This window comes from Poecilia formosa, unplaced genomic scaffold (assembly GCF_000485575.1).
Source record: "Poecilia formosa unplaced genomic scaffold, Poecilia_formosa-5.1.2 Scaffold385, whole genome shotgun sequence".
Taxonomy (NCBI): domain Eukaryota; kingdom Metazoa; phylum Chordata; class Actinopteri; order Cyprinodontiformes; family Poeciliidae; genus Poecilia; species Poecilia formosa.
The window spans coordinates 40,191-58,989 of NW_006800324.1; the positions used below are offsets into that span (position 1 = coordinate 40,191).

General features: G+C 36.7%; 1 protein-coding gene and 2 long non-coding RNA genes across 15 annotated transcripts in view; all 3 read right to left on the bottom strand.

The window, feature by feature from the left end:
* The window catches only part of grin1a (glutamate receptor, ionotropic, N-methyl D-aspartate 1a), a 50,561-nt gene that overhangs the window by 2,082 nt on the left and 29,680 nt on the right, over window positions 1–18,799 (bottom strand). For 4 of the 13 annotated variants that reach the window (XM_007575652.2, XM_016662690.1, XM_007575651.2 and 1 more), the window contains one exon: window positions 18,360–18,505. In XM_007575652.2, the coding sequence (XP_007575714.1) occupies window positions 18,360–18,505 (146 nt within the window). Of the gene's footprint in view, window positions 1–9,023; window positions 9,135–11,600; window positions 11,628–17,352; window positions 17,404–18,359; window positions 18,506–18,799 lie in introns of all 13 variants that reach the window. The other 9 variants (XM_016662685.1, XM_016662684.1, XM_016662683.1 and 6 more) reach the window with 5 other exon arrangements.
* Window positions 289–2,643, bottom strand: LOC107833443 (uncharacterized). The gene is made up of 2 exons (XR_001659193.1): window positions 1,835–2,643; window positions 289–1,540 (listed from the first exon to the last, which is right to left on the bottom strand). It is a non-coding gene; the product is annotated as an uncharacterized LOC107833443 (long non-coding RNA).
* LOC107833444 (uncharacterized) lies at window positions 5,275–9,017 on the bottom strand. The gene is made up of 2 exons (XR_001659194.1): window positions 5,425–9,017; window positions 5,275–5,394 (listed from the first exon to the last, which is right to left on the bottom strand). It is a non-coding gene; the product is annotated as an uncharacterized LOC107833444 (long non-coding RNA).

Consider the following 18,799-nt stretch of genomic DNA (forward strand, 5'->3'; position numbering starts at 1 on the left):
AGTAATTTTTTTGACTTAAAATTGAGAAATTTAAAAGTTTTTTCTAGAAAATTTCTGAAATTAATCTAAAAATTTCGGATTAATTTCCTAGTAATTTTTTTGACTTAAAATTGAGAAATTTAAAAGTTTTTTCTAGAAAATTTCTGAAATTAATCTAAAAATTTCGGATTAATTTCCTAGTAATTTTTTTGACTTAAAATTGAGAAATTTCAATGTTTTTTCTAGAAAATTTCTGAGCTTATTCTCAAAATTTCAGAATTCTTTGGCCGAAATTCACTCCTTTTTTCTATCTACAATGGACCTGATACGCCATCATAGAAAGAAGCCATATTGACTTTTCTTTACAAATAAAACCAGAAAAATGTGGCATGAATTAATATCCCACCCCTTTGACTTTGATACAAACTGTCTCTTTTCTACTCCAGTGTTTTTTAGTTGCCATTGGTTTTGCAGTGGTTTCCACATACACACCACTGAATGTCGCACCAAAAACCAAATAAAATCATTTTCTCTCATTTTGCTGTTGATGTTTGAAACCTAAAACAAAACTTTCTGATTCATAATTTCACCACTAGGTGGCACTCATGGCGCATTATGCCTTAATTCACAGACACACGGTTGGTAATAATTTAGAAAATAATAAATTAAAAAGTAACGCCCCCAGTCATGACACAGCAGAACACCCAACACTTTTCACAATGCGAGGCCACAAACTAATAACTTTTTCAATCTGTTTTTACAAACCACAGCACATAAGATCAGCCTGCTGTCGACGTTTCCATGGGGACAAAAACAAAAATATTCAACCAAAAAATTAGATTTTTACAGATCCTTTCAGTTACGCCACAATTTTCTAATTTTGGAAAACTGTTTTAAAACCAAACCTTATTTTCCTTCTGAATTGAAATGATGCTGCTTTGTGTTGGTCTCCCTCATAAAGCTCCAATCTGATATACATAATATCACAGAGGGGTGTAAATACTTTTACAAAGCACTGAAACTTGATCTCATCATTCTAGCTGTTGGATTTGAGCTGAGAGCCGTTAGACGGGAGGAGACGAGAGGCTGGACAGCAGCAAGTTTAACGCAGCATCTATCTTTTAAAACACAAATGAGAATTCATTTCTCCTAAACACATTTGTTGTTTTTCTCTGGATTGTTGCAGGAAAGGCAAACTCTCTAATTTTTGCAGCTTAGGAGGAACCTGAGTGAAGTTTGGCCCATCACGCCTCCTTTAATCTGACAAAACTGGTGTAAAAAATGTTCCGTTTGTGGCGCCATCATTTCAGATATTCATAAAAACGTTTCCAGAGCTCATCATCATCTATAACTTCAGAGCAAAAGCAGCAAATGAAATGAACTGACACCTGTTTTGTTACATTTGGGTAATGTAGCGCTGGCAGACCTAAAAATTCATCAATATCTTCAAAGAAAAAGCAGCACAAACAAAAAAATGTTGCAGCACAAACCTGGCCGAGTTGATTGTCATCAATTTTGTTTGATTTGAAGAAGGTGAGTGGGCTGGTTGACCTTTCATGACCTTTGGAAATATTTATTAATATCTTGAAAACAACTGCGGCACAAACAAAAAAAATTGCAGCACAAATGAAGCCAACAATCAACTCGGCTTCGTTTGTGCTGCAAAAATAAAACCAAACGTTAGATTTGGATAATGTGGCGGTGGTTGGTCTTTAAATTTTTATTTACATTGTCTCAAAAAAAGTAGCACAAACAAAACATTTTGCAGCACAAAAATAGTTGAGCTTGTCAAGTTGATTGACACCAGTTTTATTAGATTTGAAGAAAGTGGGTGGGCTGGTTGACCTTCCATGACCTTTGGAAATATTTATTAATATCTCCAAAACGATAGCAGCACAAGCTAATCTTTGCAGCACAAACTAATCTTTGCAGCACAAACGTTTGATGCCAGTTTTGTTGGATTTGAAGAAGTTGTTGGCGACCAAACTTCACTCGGGTTTAGGGGGAGCAGTTTAATTATCGCCAGATTTCAACGTGCCGTTGCGTCAGACTCTGCGTCTCGTCCTTCCTTCGCCGCTCTTATTTTGCGGCATCACAAAGAGCTGAGAGGGGAAACAATTTCCCGTCGTCAAGTGGGTAACGAAACTGTTTTCTGCTGAATTTTGTCTAGTTTTAGAACAAAAAATAGTATCGAAAAACATGTCCGCCAAACATAAAGTCAACTGTAATCCCAATCGTCTCATTCGTTGTTCCGGAAACGTATTTTTGTTAAACTGGAGAAGTGAGTGAGGGAAGGTGTGCCCGTCTCATCGGTAGTTTCCTATTCAAGCTGCTTACGTTGCTTAGCTTACCTGCAGCTAACAGAGCCAAAACTCTGGAGCGCCTGAGCTTATGATGCTAACATGCTAACAGGAAGAGCAACATCCAGACCAGATGGTGGGCAGCACTGTGCAAACAGAGACTTTCTACGCCTGATTGAACGTTTTCAGGCTTTTTTTGGAGAACTTGGATGATTTTTTTTTTCTGAATTTGGCAACTTTTTCAATTGAAAAGCTGAGAATTATGGATTCTGATTCAATGAAATAGTTTCGGTAGCTTTTCAGCAAAATATATACCAATAATTCCTAATATAAATTAAAAATATTAATTCCATTAGCAGATTTTTTCCACTTATAATGTAGGAAAACTGTTTTCTTACAAATAAAAATAATCTGCCAGTGAAACTAGAACTTTCCATTAATATTAAGGAATAATTGACTTAAAACAAGCTCCTGCATTGTACCAAAAATGTTACTTGTAAGTTAGTTTCGTCTTAATTCAAGCTTAATATATTTGCACTAGAAACAACACAAAATTACTTGGTAAGATTTTGTTTTTGCAGTGTCATCCAAAAGCAAAACAATAATTTAACAAAGAAGAAAAATTCCCACATTTAATAACTTTATTAAAAAAAGATATTTGAACCACCAGAAATAATTAATATTATAAATATCGAACCAAATGAAACAAGTCCTGCTCAAATTAAAATGCTTAAACACAGAAACATCATTTTTTATCAATATTAAGGATTCATTGGCTTAAAGTTACCTGTAAACTAGTTTTGTCTAATTTCAAGTTTACTATAATATTTGCACTAAAAACTAAACCAAAAATACTTGGTAACATTTTGTGTTTTTGCAGTGTATGTTTGTATTTTTTAGAATTTCCTCCTTATCTTTACTGGCTTTTAGTGAAAAAGAACCTAAACATTTGTACATCAGAGGACGTAACTTAGACAAAAATGAAAACGTTTTCATGAAAAAGCAACCAAAGGCCAAAGAAAACCTGAAATCCGACTGACCAAGCCGACTTTAAACGGCTACAATAACATCTACAGAGGTGACTGAAGACTTTTGCACAGTTCTGATCATTTTCTAACCACCAGGAATCAGTTCTGGATGTTCCTCATCGTCAAACAGCTTACGGCCCCGTTTGCTCTCCGTATACCTTTCACTCCCTTGAGGGCGTTTTTAACGACGTCAAGTGGACCAGTCAAAGTAAGACATTTTACTGACATCACAAGCACAGGTAAGGCTTAAAAAGCTGCTTACTCCAGAGGACAGTCTACACACTGTTGCTACGGTAACTACAGCTAGGACAGGTAAAGGAGTCGGCATGCTTGCAGAGGAAGAGAGGAGCGGTGTGGCATGTGGGTGAGGGACACTGACACGCAAGTCCATTGATATCCATTAATATCAAAAAGAAGAACATTGATATAAAATTAAAATAATGGTCAAAGACTGGAGATGGTTGGTCTTTAGATTTAAATTTATCCGTATCTTCATTAATTTTCTCATTTTCCCCCCAATCAGGGCTCCAGAGCCAACTTTCAAACCTTAAACAACCCAAATTAACAAAACAAGTAGAAGGAAACTTTGGCAGCAGAAAAACAGATTTTAAAAATAGACTAAATCTACTTTAGCCATTTTTAAGAATGTAGCTGATATACGATACATGTGCCTTCATAAATACCCCAAAGTACAAAGTTAGAGTCGAACGCTTCCAGGTTATTGTCTTTTTCTCCGCAGATGTTCAGATAAGTATAAATGTTGAGGTGAAGCAGCGTCAGGTGACCTCGGGGTCAACGTTTCATCACTTCAAACTTTTTCCATTCAATTCCTCAAACTCACAGAAAACCTATTTTCAGCTCAACTGTAACAGAAATGCAGAAAACCAGAAACTCTCACTGCGTCAAGCAAACGCTTTGGGTGAATTAGCCACTCATTCACTATATAGTGCACCACAAGGCGAGTCGTCCATCTTGTACACCGCGTTAAAATGATTATTATTATTGTTATTATTATTATTACTGTAGCTTTTCAGCAGCTATACAGGTCATAAAACAATCTACGGGTAAAACCAGTGTTCATTTTATTGGTCCTAATAGATCATAAAGCAAATCAGTCAATCAAACAGGACATAATGTTAGCATGTCAATGCTAATGTTAGCAAAAACAAGCTGTTTTTATTATCTACTATATAATTCACTAAATATTTGTTATGTTGAACAATATATTTGCGAATAGAGAGAAGGTTTAATTCATGAGTTAAAGTGCAGATTAACGAAGAGCTGTCTGAGCAAACAGGGAGCCAAATTAGCATTAAAATGCTAATATTAGCATGATAATGCCAAGCAACTGCTTTATTATTACTTGCCACAGTAATAATAAATTCAGGGCTCAGTTTCTATAGAAACTGAGCCCTGAATTTACAATTAAGTGTAAAGCATTTATGTTTAATGAAATAATATCATCAATGCTAGTGCTAGCAGGCTAATGCTAAAGTTTAGTTGTCTTTTTACCATGTAGTTGACTAGAAATGTGTTTTATTTTACAGTAAATGTGTTTTTAGGTTCTGGATCCATTATTAAGAAGGGTAAGTGGAACTGGCTTAACCCATGTTAGCACATTAACAGCAATGTTCGCATGTTAATGTTAATATTCAATTATCATTTTACTACAGTACTATAAATGTTTCACATTTTAAATACACTGTACAGATGTTACCAAGTGTAAAATTGTGCTAAGTTAATCTAGTGTGCAAGTGTGATAATGCTAATGCTAGCATGCTAACACAACAATTAAAGTGTAATTTCTTTTATCTCCAAAACATTGAACCAAAAAATGTCACATGGAACAGTAAGTATCCTGTGAAGAGTTTATTAGGATTAGTTAAAAATAAAATTAATATATCACCTTTTTGGAATATGATGCAATAAATTTACAAAATATAACATCAGCATTGATGTTAGTGTTGTACCACTAATGTTCAACTGTATTTTATACCTACTATAGGGCACTAGAGTTTATATCATGGTGCATGATGTTATTTTTAAAGTTCCCTTATGTCAACAGAACATTAGCATGCTAGCATTAACTACTTTAGTAGTTAATGCTAGCATGTAACTACATGTAAAGTAAAGTAGTCATTTTAACCAATCATTTAAAAGACAGTAAGTCTTAAATGATTGGTTAAAAATCAATCAAAGGTTATCAGTCACTATTTAATCTAGTGTACAGTGCTTTACAGTTGTACTGTTAATGTACTGGATGAATGCTGTGGACAAACATTTTGAAGCTCCCACATGTCGGTACATTCCCACTTGTTGCGCTGCATCTGTAATCAGATGAAGCTTAACATGTGGCTTCAGCTGGCGCGAGTAAAAGTAATTATTCTGGCAATCAGTGGGATGTTTGACCAACATGTGGGGAGTCTGGGTCAGTCTGGTGGAATAATCTAAATTTAAAACAACCAACAACAGAAAAGGTATTTTATTTTTACTCATGAACAAAAACCCAAAAAAGGAGGAAAATCTGTTCCTCTTTCTGACCTACAACCAACGAGAAAACAATCAGCAGCACCACTGAGTTTAGATCAGTGAAATCTGAAGTTTTAGGAACAATGACTAACATAGATATGTATTTTAATTATCTGTAATAATTTATGTAAGATAATCCTGCTGTTCCCTCTCTGACTGCATTTTCAACCTAAAACAGACAAACTACCTTTTAAATACACATCAAATGTACTCTGCAATTAAAATTACAAAACAATTTACCTCAGTTCAGCTTAATTCACTGGTTATACACCCAATCTTTGACAATAGACACATTGATTTTCCCACATTTTTAAACATATTTGCTCTGTAAGAGACCATTTATTTATTTATAAAAATCCATGACCAGAATTTACCCAATGTGTCAGAAGATCTGGGCATAAAGGCGATATAACGGATTAAAAATGTGTTTATGGCACAGAAAATGTGTTGTAGATAGGCTATACATGGCATTTGTTAAGAAGTGTAATGTTAGCATGTTAATGCTAATGCTAGCATGTTGAACCTTAAGTAATAATAGACATTAAAGCTCAACAATCCTTCTTTTTATCATAATCGTAGCGTAGAGGCACTGAGTATCAGATTAATTGGGGGAAAAACGTAAAGTAATGTGACCTGAGTTAACCAAAACTAACTTTTGCAAGCTAAAGGTCATGTTAGCATGTTTACGCTAATGTTACGCTAATGTCTGAGCAATTAATCTAATGCAGAAGCACAACAATCATCTGGAAATGTAAAGTTGTCCTCCTGTTAGCTAATTCTGGAGGGCTAGCTACAACATTTGTTCCCACTGAGAAAAAGATACTTTGCTAAGGTTGCTAAACGTTAAGTGTAAGTAGCCCTGCTAGCTATGCTACTTTGTGAACAAAATATAGTGACTGAGTGACATTCACATTTCAAACACACCTGCAGTCGCTGCGAATATGCAGAAAAATAATTATGCTTGTCCTGTGATAGAATGAGAGTCTGACAGTTCTCAAAATTTGTTGCATGATTACAAAAGAAGAATAATTCAAACAGAAAAGAAGACGGTCGTCTTCACCTGAAAATACAACCTGAAAGAGGCATGCACAGTTCAGACCACAAGGAAAATAAAGAAGAACTGTGACAAAGAAAACATGAGAAATCAAAAGATTATCAATAAAAATCCATGAGTGTAATCCTGAAAATAGACATGTTGTTAAGTCAGTCAACACGCTGGGTTTCTTCTTAGGCCTGGCCATCACTACTGCCTTGATCATGAGTTTGGAAAGAAAAAAACAACAAAAACAACAAGAAACCAAAGTTACAGAACACCAGCGCATGCTCGACAAAACAATCAAAACCCAAACTGAGGAAAGTGCAGGGTTGGTTGCAAAGGAACTGAGGAAACACACAGGATCAAGCAGTCAAAATGACTCCACACAATCATATGAACAGACAGGATCACACACTGCAGCGCCACCACCAGGAAAACCACTGCCATAACCCACACCGAGACCAGGTTAGGAGGGAACAGCAGCTCAACACAAAACACGGCTTGCTGGCTTTTGTCGCCCTCGTCCTCTTGAAGACCCCAAAAACCCCTAGAGACCCCGGATTATCGGGAGGCTTTAAGGAGACGCTTTATTTTGAAGGGGTGTGCATAAAACAGATGGAAGACTGTCGTAAACATGAACGAGTCTTCATGAGCGTTTGACTGTTGTCGTTAAGTGTCATTCGGTAAATGATGACACCTTTAATGAAAAGTTGTCATTGTTTAAGTTGTCTTTATGACAACTTGACAATAAATTATAACTATTTTATAACAAGTATTGATTGTCAAACTTTAAAACGTTAAACGTTGTCATCTTTGTTATGACAACTTGACATGACAGAAATTATTATCTGTCATAAGTATGTTATGACAAGTATTGATTCTCAAACTTTATAATGTTATGTAGCTTTATGGTTAATATTACATTGCTCTGTCATTTGTTGTTACTCTTTTTGAATTAATTTGCAAAGTTCATAAGTGTTATAACATATTTATTACACATTATGATGTCTTAGTTAATATTAAGTTGTCATAACAGACATTTATTGTTGACAACCAAACATTAACTAAGATATAATCTATCATAAATATGTTATAACAAGTGTTGACTATCAAATTTAAAAAGTTATGGAGCTTTATATGTTATTACATTACTGTCATTTATTGATAGTCTTTTTTGAATTAATATGGAAAGTTCATGGTTTTTATAACATATTTATTACAGATTATGATGTCTTGGTTAATGTCCATTTATCATAATAAAGACAACAATGTCTTTGTTATGACAACCAGGCATTAAGCAAGAAATTATAATCTGTTATAAATATGTTATAACAAGTACTGATTATCAAACTAAAAGGTTTTGTAACTTTATGTGTGAATATTACATTACATATTTATTACAGATTATGATGTCTCAGTTAATGTTGACAACAAAAACATTTGTTGTTTTGGATATCAAGCTATCAAAAGACATTCTTTGTCTTGGTTAATGTCAAGTTGTTATAACTATATTATAACAAGTATTGATTATCAAACTTTAAAAAGCTTTGTGGCTTAATTTTCATCTAATTATTCCTACGATATTTCAGCAAGGTGTCTACAAAGCACTTATGAACTTTGCCTATTTATTCAACTTGACTTTATGTCAAATTGTCATAAATAAATTTTGTCTTTGTTAATGTCGAGTCGTCGTAACAAAGACATTTTAAACCAAGTCAACTTTTCATTAAAAGTGTCATTATTCACCGTCTGACACTAACGACAGCAGTCAAACCCCCTGAAGTCTCCTTCATGTTTACAACAGTAAACATGAAGTTTACGTCAGTCTCTTACACACAGCCCTTCAAAATAAAGCGTCTCTGTTTTCTCCTCCCTGCTAACCTCGGCCGCCCTGACCTAGGATCTTTCGCTGGTTGACGCTAACGGAGCGGTAAACCCTACATGGTGATGGCTGATCGATGGCAAAAGGGACAGACACTTGGCAGAGGCTGCGCAGAGTCGCGTGGAAATGAGTGGGCTGGACATGGGACTCGTTCGGATGTGGGGGGATGTATGCAGAGAGGACAGAGGAGGAGAGAAGGAGGTGAAACCAGAGACAGAGGAGGAGGAGAGAAACGTGGAGTGGAGGTCGTTGATCCTTCGTCTCCTTACCGTGTCTTTGGAGGACCTACGTCTCTTGATGCTGGAAGCCAGGGTGGTACTGATGGACCTAAAAGAGGCTTTCTTTTTGGGGTCGGGCTCTGCTCTACCACTTTTCCTATCCTAAAATGAATATATGTAGAAACATTATTCGTGCGCTACGGCCGGGGCGACGACTGTGCCGCTCAGTCTCACCCAGTCGCTCTACACCCAGCACCCGACACCCCACCTTAGTGTCTACGGTTTTTAGAAAGGATCTTGTCGGACAAACACTAGAGCATTTAAAAAAGTAAAAAAACAAAAAGAAGTGAAAGGAGGGAGAAAGAAAGAAAGGGATAAAGCTTGTTATTAGGTGTGTGTCTGTTCTAGGGCTTACTGCACAGGATGGTGGAGTAGTCCTCCAAAATGTGCTCAAACATCCTCGGAAATGCACTGGGATGAGTGATGACTAGAAAAGATGTCAGTGATTGTGATATTTATATTTACTTAAACCATCTAAATGAATGGCTGCTGCCTGGAAACACCCAACTGATCGAAGCCTTGAGATGGGTTGACGGAAACGCTAAACATGACCTATTGAGGTACGATGGATGTGAAAAGTTTGCACTGCTGGGTTTTTGTGATGTAAAAAAATATCAAGATATTTCTGATGCAACTAATACTTGATTGCCTTTAATGGTATCAATGAGATACATCTTGAATTGGTAGCAACCTCCTAATCTGTCAGACTGACTCCTGTTGGGAAACTTAGTTTAACTCTCATCTAAATTGGATCTGAATCCAGTTTTGTTTGGACTAGTTATTATTCTTCGGATCATTGTCCTTTAAACTTTTCCAAGCTAACACTCACTCATGGACCCCTAACTTGAAATGTCCCCTGCAGTAACACAACATCTTAATATTTACAACCTGAAGTTAAAATATTAACTCATTGTTTTTGTTCCTCCAAACAAAAGGTGGCGCTGTTTTGTAAATGTGACAATAAAAACATGAACTCGGGGCGTTCTGAATTATTTACAGATTCTGTAAATATGGATTCGAAGCTTTCCAATGAGTATAAAAAAGTTCTTTACTGCAAGTGTTGTGAGCAATTTGTAATTTAGAAGCATAAGAAGAAAACAGATTTGTGTTGCTTTGGCAAAAACAAACATTTTCTTTCAGCCAGTCAGCTGCCCAACATTAATAAATTTATTTTAGGTGTAATGATGCAGTTAGTCAGCGCGGGGCACAGCGCCGCGTCACTGGTATATAGCTTTCATATTCTATAAATATGTTTGTTTAAAAATGTGAGAAAACAACAATTTCCTGTTTATTAAGTCATTATTTAACACAGTTGATACAAAATAATGTTAAAATTAGTTATTTTTTAATTCAGCATTTTATATTTAGCCAGTCAGGTCATGAAAAGATGGTCGGCACTTTTCAGACAAGAAAATTCAAGTTTTTAAGAAAATGGCCTCTCATCAATTAATTATCAGTTGGTCAATAAGATCAATCAATTTTATTTTAGCTCATTAATTGATATTTATCCTAATTTCTGAGGAACATTTCCAGACTCAACATTGTCTCATTTCTTTACATCACAAAAACAGATCATCTTCTGAGGTTTGTGCAAACTTTGCATATTCAGTGCAATACGACATTAAATGACATTAAATGACATTAAATGACAGCATTTTGGGGCCATCGTGGATAAAAACAAGTAAACTTTTGCCAAAAAACTCAGAAATTTTCTAGAAATAAAACAAGGAAATTTCTCATTTAGAAAAGTCAAAAATCTGCTAGAAATTTTGAGATTAACTTGAGAAATTTTCTAGAAAAAACAAAACTTTTTGAGTTTGACAACTCAAAATTTTTTCCCAGAAAATAATCTTAGAAATTTTATGATTAATCTCAGAAAATTTCGAGGAAAAAAATAAAAGTTTTGAGTTTAACAAGTCAAACATTTGCTAGAAAAAAACTCGGAAATTTTTAGATTTATCTCAGAAATTTTCTAGAAAGAAACTTGGAAATTTCTGAGTTTGAAAAGTCAAAAATGTTCAACTTTTTAAAACTCTGAAAATATCCGTGCTTTTTTAAAAATAATTTCTGAAAATGATCTCAAAATTTCTGATTTTTTTTCTAACAAATTTTCAACTTTTGAAACTCCTAAATGTCCAATTTTTTTCTGTAAAATTTCTGAGATTAATCCTACAATTTCAGATTTTTTGTAGCAAATTTTAAACTTTTGAAACTCTAAAATTTCAATTTTTTTCTAGAAAATTTCTGAGTCTAATGTAAAGATTTTAGAGTTTTTTGGCAGGAATGTACTCCTGTCTCTTTTTCTACCCACGATGCCCCTAATGCACCGTCACATCGTTACGATCGGAGCTTAGCGAATGGTTTCATTTACTTTTCAAAACAAAGTGGAAAAGTTATTTAAGAAATAACTTCTCAGTAGTTTTGCAGCCGTTTCGGCGCCTTCCCCCCTCCCTCCCTGCCTCCCTCCCTCACCCTCTGAGCCCCACAGCTACTCTCACAGTGACTGCATGGTTTGTGTGCAGAAATAAACAAAACCAAATAAATAAACTCATATTAATGAATTCTTACATCCTGAGTCTCTACAGAGGAAGAGGGCTGCATAGGGGGGAGAAAAGAAAAATAAAATAAATTTCCATCCACCTGATTATTACTTTATACAAGATCCTTAAGCAAAAGCCAAGGGAACTAAAAAAATGATTAAAAAATAATAAAAATGTGGCGAATATTTATTTAAAAACTGCTAGCAAAGCAAACATCCACATCCAAAGCCAGGCAGGTATAAAAAAGTGAGAAGCTACAGTTTTGGATGCATATCGAAGGGAAAACAATAGCGACAAAAGTCAGTAACTGAAGCCCATTTAAAGTCATTATACCGTGAAGCGGTATAATGGAAATTCACCCCACACACAAGGGAATGTGATGCAGCATGATGGGTGGAATGGGTCCCTAATGCAGCAGCAAACCCACGTTCCTAACCAAATTAAACCTGATATGGAGCAGTTTAAATACCCAACTGTAAGATGGGATTTTATCCTAAAAGTAAATAAAAATAAACAAAAAAGAAGCGCTCTAAGATGGATGTTGGTAAAGAAAATGTGGTGGGTAGTTTGGGGCTGGGCAGTGTGGTGTGAATTTCAACATGCCTTCATGGATGGAGGGGCGTCATAAAGGAGGAAGACATAGAGTAATAATGATAATTAAACATTAAACAGAGCAGGACAGATCGATGGCGGCCAGCACTGGGCCTGCAGAGCATCGTCTCTCATCAGGTCACATGACTCGGCTGTTTCAGCTTCAGGAGACCGCCGCTTCACACTCAGTACGGAAAGCAAAAAAGAACAAAATCTGTTTGTTTTCCTGTTGAAAGATGAGACCTCATGTTGGTAAATATTAATGCAGAGTGGAAACGCTTTATTAGAAGGAGGAGCACAAGGCTGACATGACGACCTCTTAAATATGGAGGAGTATTTATAAATGTTTACGGCTTTTATGAACCGTCGGTCAGTAAATAAAGACATTTTTAAGATATAGTTGCATTAAAACTTGAATTACAAGACTTTGCATTACTCAGTCAATGAAATCACAATTTTTCAAGAAAAGTTGCATTTAGGGTCAATTAAAAGTGTCAACTTTACAACAGTTGGTAAATAATAATTATAAAGAAAAGTTGCATTAAAATTTTAATTAAAAGTCCATTAAAAGTGTCAACTTTGCAATATTATGTATATAATGTTACTTTTACAGCAAAGTTGCATTAAAACCTGAATTAAAAGCATCAACTTTCAGTCAGTAAGATCACAATTTTCTGAGCAAAGTTGCAGTAAAAGTTAGATTAAAAGTGTCAACTATAAAATACTCGGTAAATAATTATATTTTAGAGCAAAGTTGCATTGCATTGAAACTGTTACTTTGCCTTATTTGGTAAATTATGACACTTTCAAAACAAAGTTGCATTATAATTTGCATTAAAAGTCCATTAAAAGTGTGAACTTTACAATGCTTGGTAAATAATGACAGTTTAAAAGCAAAGCTGGATTAAAACTTGCATTGAAAGTGTTAACTTTGCTTTAAAAGTGTCATTATTTGCCAAATATCCACTTAAAAATGCATTAAAATAAATTAAAAGTGCATTATTCTGACACTATTAAAGCAAAGTTGCATTAAAACTTGCATTAGAAGTGTCATCTTTGCATCATTCAGTAAATTAGATCACAGTGTCCTGAGCAAAGATGAATTAAAACTAGCATTAAAAGTGTCATTATTTACCGAATGACGCTTCATCTGTAAACATTTATAAAAACTCCTCCATGTTTCTGACGGCGTCGAGTCGGTTTTATGCACAACCCTTCAAATAAAATGTTACTGAGTTCATTTGGCTTCAGAAGATAAAAACAACAACAAATCAAAGCTTAGTGACGACACATCCCTTCTTCAGGTTTAGCATCAGCAGCAGGTGAAGCCGCCCGGCGGCGCGGAGCCCTGATGAGGCGCTGCTGCGCTCAGTGTCGGCCATGCTGGGCATGCGGAGCCATCAGACCAAGCCAGGAACGGACTTATGCACCAGATAAACGGCCTGTTTCCCGCCGGATCATTACTCTGTTACCGTCGCTCAGCTGCAGAGGCTGCTGCGTTTCGAGGTGAGGCCAGTTTGAGTCGTTCAGAGAGGAGTGCACCTCTGAGTAAGATCTGCTTCAAAAGGTGAAGCTGAAGCTCAAGACGGGAAGCGCCTCAGCAGGAGAAATGGCAACAGTGATGTAAATCTTTAGAATGTAACATGGTGCAATCAAAAGACTATCCACTATTCCCAGCTTTAGTTTCAGTTTTGTTGGCTTTATTTAGCCTCATTAGCTTCGTTTATAGCTTGTGCTCCTAATATCTTAAGTTTTACATCATTTAGCTATTAGCTGTGAGCAATTAGCATTTTTAGACAAACTTGTTAGTTTGTTCTAAGCCCAACTAGCAGTTTCTAGATGAAATAGCTATTAGCTGTTAGCAGTTAGCTTGACTCTTAGTCTGTTACAGCAGCTTAAGTCTTAGCTTATCTGTCATTTTCTGCTAGCTTAAGCATCTTTTAGCTTGACTCTCAATCTGAGCAGCTTAACCAAAGTACCTGTTAGCTTCAGTTTTAGCTTAAGGAGCAGCTCAGCCTGTGTAGCTGTTAGCTCTAGCGGAGTACTCTCAGTTTGAGTAGCTATTAGCTTAATACTTGCATAGCTTTTAGCTTGGCTCTTAGCTTGAGCTGCTTGTTCCTTAATTCACATATTTGCATATCCATATGCTTGACTTTTAAATTGTTAAACTGAGTCTGACTCTGATTAGCCGTTAGCTGATATTAGCTAAAGTAGCTTTTGGTTTGAATTATACCCAGACCCGCTGTTAGCTTCAGTCGTAGCACTTGATACCACGCTACTCGTTACATTATTATTTATATTCATCACTTAAACTCTGTAGGAAAAATCTTCATTATTCAAGACAAAAGGTTACAACAAAAACAAACTGTTGTGAACATAAAATACAAAAATAACAGTGGTTAACATTCGTGCCTCTTCACTGAACTAATTTGAATACCATTAAATTCTTAGGAAAATATATTCTTATGATGTTAAAACAAAGACACAAAATATATAAAAAACATACATCATAAGGATCTACATCACTATTAGGATAGAAAAACAGCTAAGTGCCTCTGAGTCATGCATTAAACTTTAAAGCTTTTGCAAAAAAGCAGCATCTTCACACAGCATCTTGCAGAGATTTAGTCAGACGTGCACTTTCTCTGAAGCTACATTCATTTTTGAATGTGCACAGTCCTCCATAATGCTGTGATACACCAACCTGAGGCAGTATAAGCATATAAAGCATATACATATAAAAAAAACATACAAGCAGTCAAAATGAAGCCAACGATGAGACTGCAGGTTTTTCTGCTTGCCGTACTAAGGAAGGAGGACGGCACATAAACTGATCTTATATTCTCCGTCATCATGATTTGTGTCCTACATAAGCAAGTTGTCACTTTCAATAAATGAAAACTGGAGCGTGGAGTAATCAGCGCGCCCAGATAGGATTCGAAATAACATTCAAGCTGAACTAATTGAATTAGTTGGACTCTGCAGGCGCCCTCGGTGGTTGTTCTGCAAGATGCCGCTGCAAATACGTCTCCACAGCGACGGTCAATAAGCAACAGCAGCCATCTTTGTCCGCTAGACAACGCGACCCTCAAAATATCAACGTTTAATGTGTCGTTCTCCTTTCTCAGTGATAACGCCCTGCATGCATTCAGTCTGCTTCATGTTTCTGAAACTCGAACATCCATATGAGGAGACTAACAGATGCGTCTATCAGTAGACGCCGTTAACAGGCACTTACATTCATACTGTACCTTCCTCCAGCCCCTGCTGTCTCATTCCAGCAGGGACTAACAGACAGACAACAGACACACTGCCAGGCCCGGATCGCTGACTGCGATCGGCCGTCAAGCCACAGAAAACCTGAGTGACGTTCAGAAACCTCACAGCTGCACTGATTGCATCAGAGCACAGCAGCAAATCACGTTCTTGATTGGCCGAGTAAAAGGACTTTTTCCTGGTGCTGCTTGATTAGAGCTGAAATCAGTCGACCCGAGTAAAAAAAGCAGATTCAGACAGAAACAGTACCGTGCAAAACTGTTGAGTCATGCTTTAGCTCTTTGTTTAGACTTCATGCTCGTTAGCCGAGAAAGTTTGGAGTGAAGTGTGAATGTGCAACTGAACTGTGGTTCATCTACAAACCTATTGGTTTGGTTGAACTGAACTCTATAGATATGTTGCAAGATCCTGCTCGCTAACAATGACTAGCATTGGTTTTAGCTGTCAAGTTCTTAACATAACTTGCTAAAATGACTAAAATGTACGCCTGCTACATACAAGAAAAAGGACGCAGTGCTTTGCTACCAATTGCCAACACAACAAGTAGATGAGATCAGAAAAAAGTTTTCATTAAGAAGAAATAGCGAGGAAGAGGAAAGTATCTCAGCTAAGCTAGCTTGACTATGACAACCTTAACATGTAGATGTGCTGTGGAATTCTGTGTTTTGGTTGTTAAAAACTAAAAAAAAAGTTGACCTAAACACACCAACTCTGACACATCGTCAGTAGAGCAGGAGTTTAAATTAGCAGAGTTAGCTTAGCCAATAGCAGCGGTAGCTAATCCACCACAGCGATCACTTAAAAATAATCACAAAATAAACATGAAGCCTAAAAACAAAACTAGCGGTCTGAATGTTCTGTTCTTTGTGTGGGAAATGTTTGAGTGTTTTTTGGTGCTGAATCCATTGTTGTCAGTTGCTATGGCAACGAGTCTGTCGTAGCGTAGCCAAAACAGAGAGCGAGAAAAGAGAAGAATACGAGCGGTTTTAATTGACATAATTTATAATAAAAGAAAGAACATTTTAAAAAACGGCTTAACTTAGAAAAGTTAAAAAACATTTAATTGCATGTTAAATAAAAACTTTAAAAAGTTGAGGTAAGTTTTTACAAATTTCTCTTAACTAATCATTTTTATTTTAATATAATTTCTGAAGCCTGTAAGTGTTTTGAACTTGACAGCTAAAGTCATAGCAACAAGGAAACTAAACTGAGTCAAGTTGAGTGACCAAACTTTGTTTTACAGTGCAACTTTTTCAAAAGGCCAAAAATTTTCTCCTTTTTGTCTTTAGAAAGGCACTGATTAATATATTTTAATGTAGCGTTTATCAACTGTTTTAACCATTTTAAATGCTTTTTTTTTGTGGCATTTGACTTTAATCCTGGTAATCAGACAGGAAGTGGATGAAACATTTCAAATTAATCCCAAACACTGAGCGTTTAAATACCAAACATGAAGTTTTTGCACAGTACTGTACGTGAATAGTTTACATAAATAACCAGTAATCTGTAACCTGAAGGAACATGCTGAAGGTTTGTGTGAACTGGCCCTTTAAGCAGATTGTTTTTTAGAGTGTGCTGCTCTGCAGAGCCTCAGGCGTGTTTTTCCTGCGCTGCTGCATGTCATGTTCGCTCTCTAGCAGTAAATATGGGTCGCTACAGTCCGACTCAGACAAAGCTTCGATTGTTTTTATGCTCTATTTGTATGTTTTGCTCCTGGCTGCTGCGTCGCTGTGAGAGAGAGAAAAAGTCAATGTTGGGACAATCAAAGCATCAGTTCTGCTACAACCATCTTTGACCTTACGAAGCTTAAAGAAACACTCCACCATGCCATGAAGCAGCTCAAAGGTTTTAGATGGTGTCCACTATGTTTACTTAAGTTCTACTGAGAGCGGTGACGTAGGAGAGCTACGTACTAACGAGGGAGTCCCAGTCACCGCTTGACTTCCAGAGGCTTCCTTACTGTCCTGCAGGCACACACAAGACATACGGCTGCAGTTCGACTCCTGGAAACAATCCGGACCCTGAAAGTCGCCGTCCAGAACCGGTTCCAGAACTGGGTTTTATTTTGGGCCGTATTGAGATTATGATGGTCCTCAAAGGGCAGAATGTGAAGATGAAACCCAGAAACAAACGTCTACACAGGAATAAAGAGCCGCGACTTTAACTCATGAGTTACATAATGCTGGACTTTATTCCACATCCATGGGGTTTGGCAGAAAGCAGCAGAAGATTACGACCACTGAAAAAAAAGAATTCTGGGTTTTATTTTCTAAAATCTAAAGTCAAAATTCTGAGAAAAAAGTTCTGAAGTTTTTCCTCAGAATTTTGACTTTTTCTCATAATTCTGACTTTTTTATTCAGAATTTTCCTTTATTCAGAATTAAACATTTATTTTGCTTACATGATTTTTTTCTTTGAATTTTCAGGTTTTTTCTCAGAATTTTAAAAGTTTGTCTCATAATTCTGACATTTTTCTCAGAATTTTCACTTTTTCCTCAGAATTTTTTCCCCCTGATTTTTGTCTTTGTTTCAGAATTTTAAGTTTTTCTCAGATTTGATTTTTTCCTGAATTTTGACAATTCTGATAATTTTGACTTTTGTTTCAGAATTTTGACTTTTTGTCCCTCATAATTCTGACTTTTGGTCTCAGAATATTAAAATGAGACTGATTCTGGTAAATTCTAAGAAGAAAGACAGAATTCTTTTTTTCGGAGTCTCTTGTCCTCTTCCACTGAAAACTGCTTTCCTTTGATTGGTAAAATATTTTTTAAGCATAAACTGTTAAGGCTTCCTCTGGGCCACATAAAGCTTGGTGGCGGGCCGGATTTGGCCCACGGGCCTCGAGTTTGACACGTGCGCCTGACATCAGATAAAGGCGGTGACGGTTCTCGGTTTACCGGAGGAGCAGAATCGTTCCTACCTGCAGGTTCTTCCTCCAGACGTTGACGGCCGCAAAGGCCAGCTGCATCTGCTTCCTGCGGGCGTCTTTGTGGCGTTTGTAGGCGATTTCGATGAAGATGAGGAAGATCCCCGCCGCAATGCCTCCAGCCACCAGCATGAAGACTCCTGGTGTCGGGGGAGAGACACAGAAAAACGGAAACGGGTGAGGAGCCGGTCTCGGATCACGCCGCTCCCGCTGAGCATGAACGCTTGTGATGCTCAGCGGTCGCCCCGGTTTCCTTCACCAGCTCCAAGTTGACGACAGCGGCTGTAAACAACAACGATACCGAAGAACGGCACAGAACTGTCACAGAGCACCCACGCTGACACCAAGAAGAAAAGTACGGCAAAGGTATTGGACAAAAAAGGACTACAGTAACTTACCACTGCAGTTTTTGTCCAATCTCTTTTAAGGCTTTC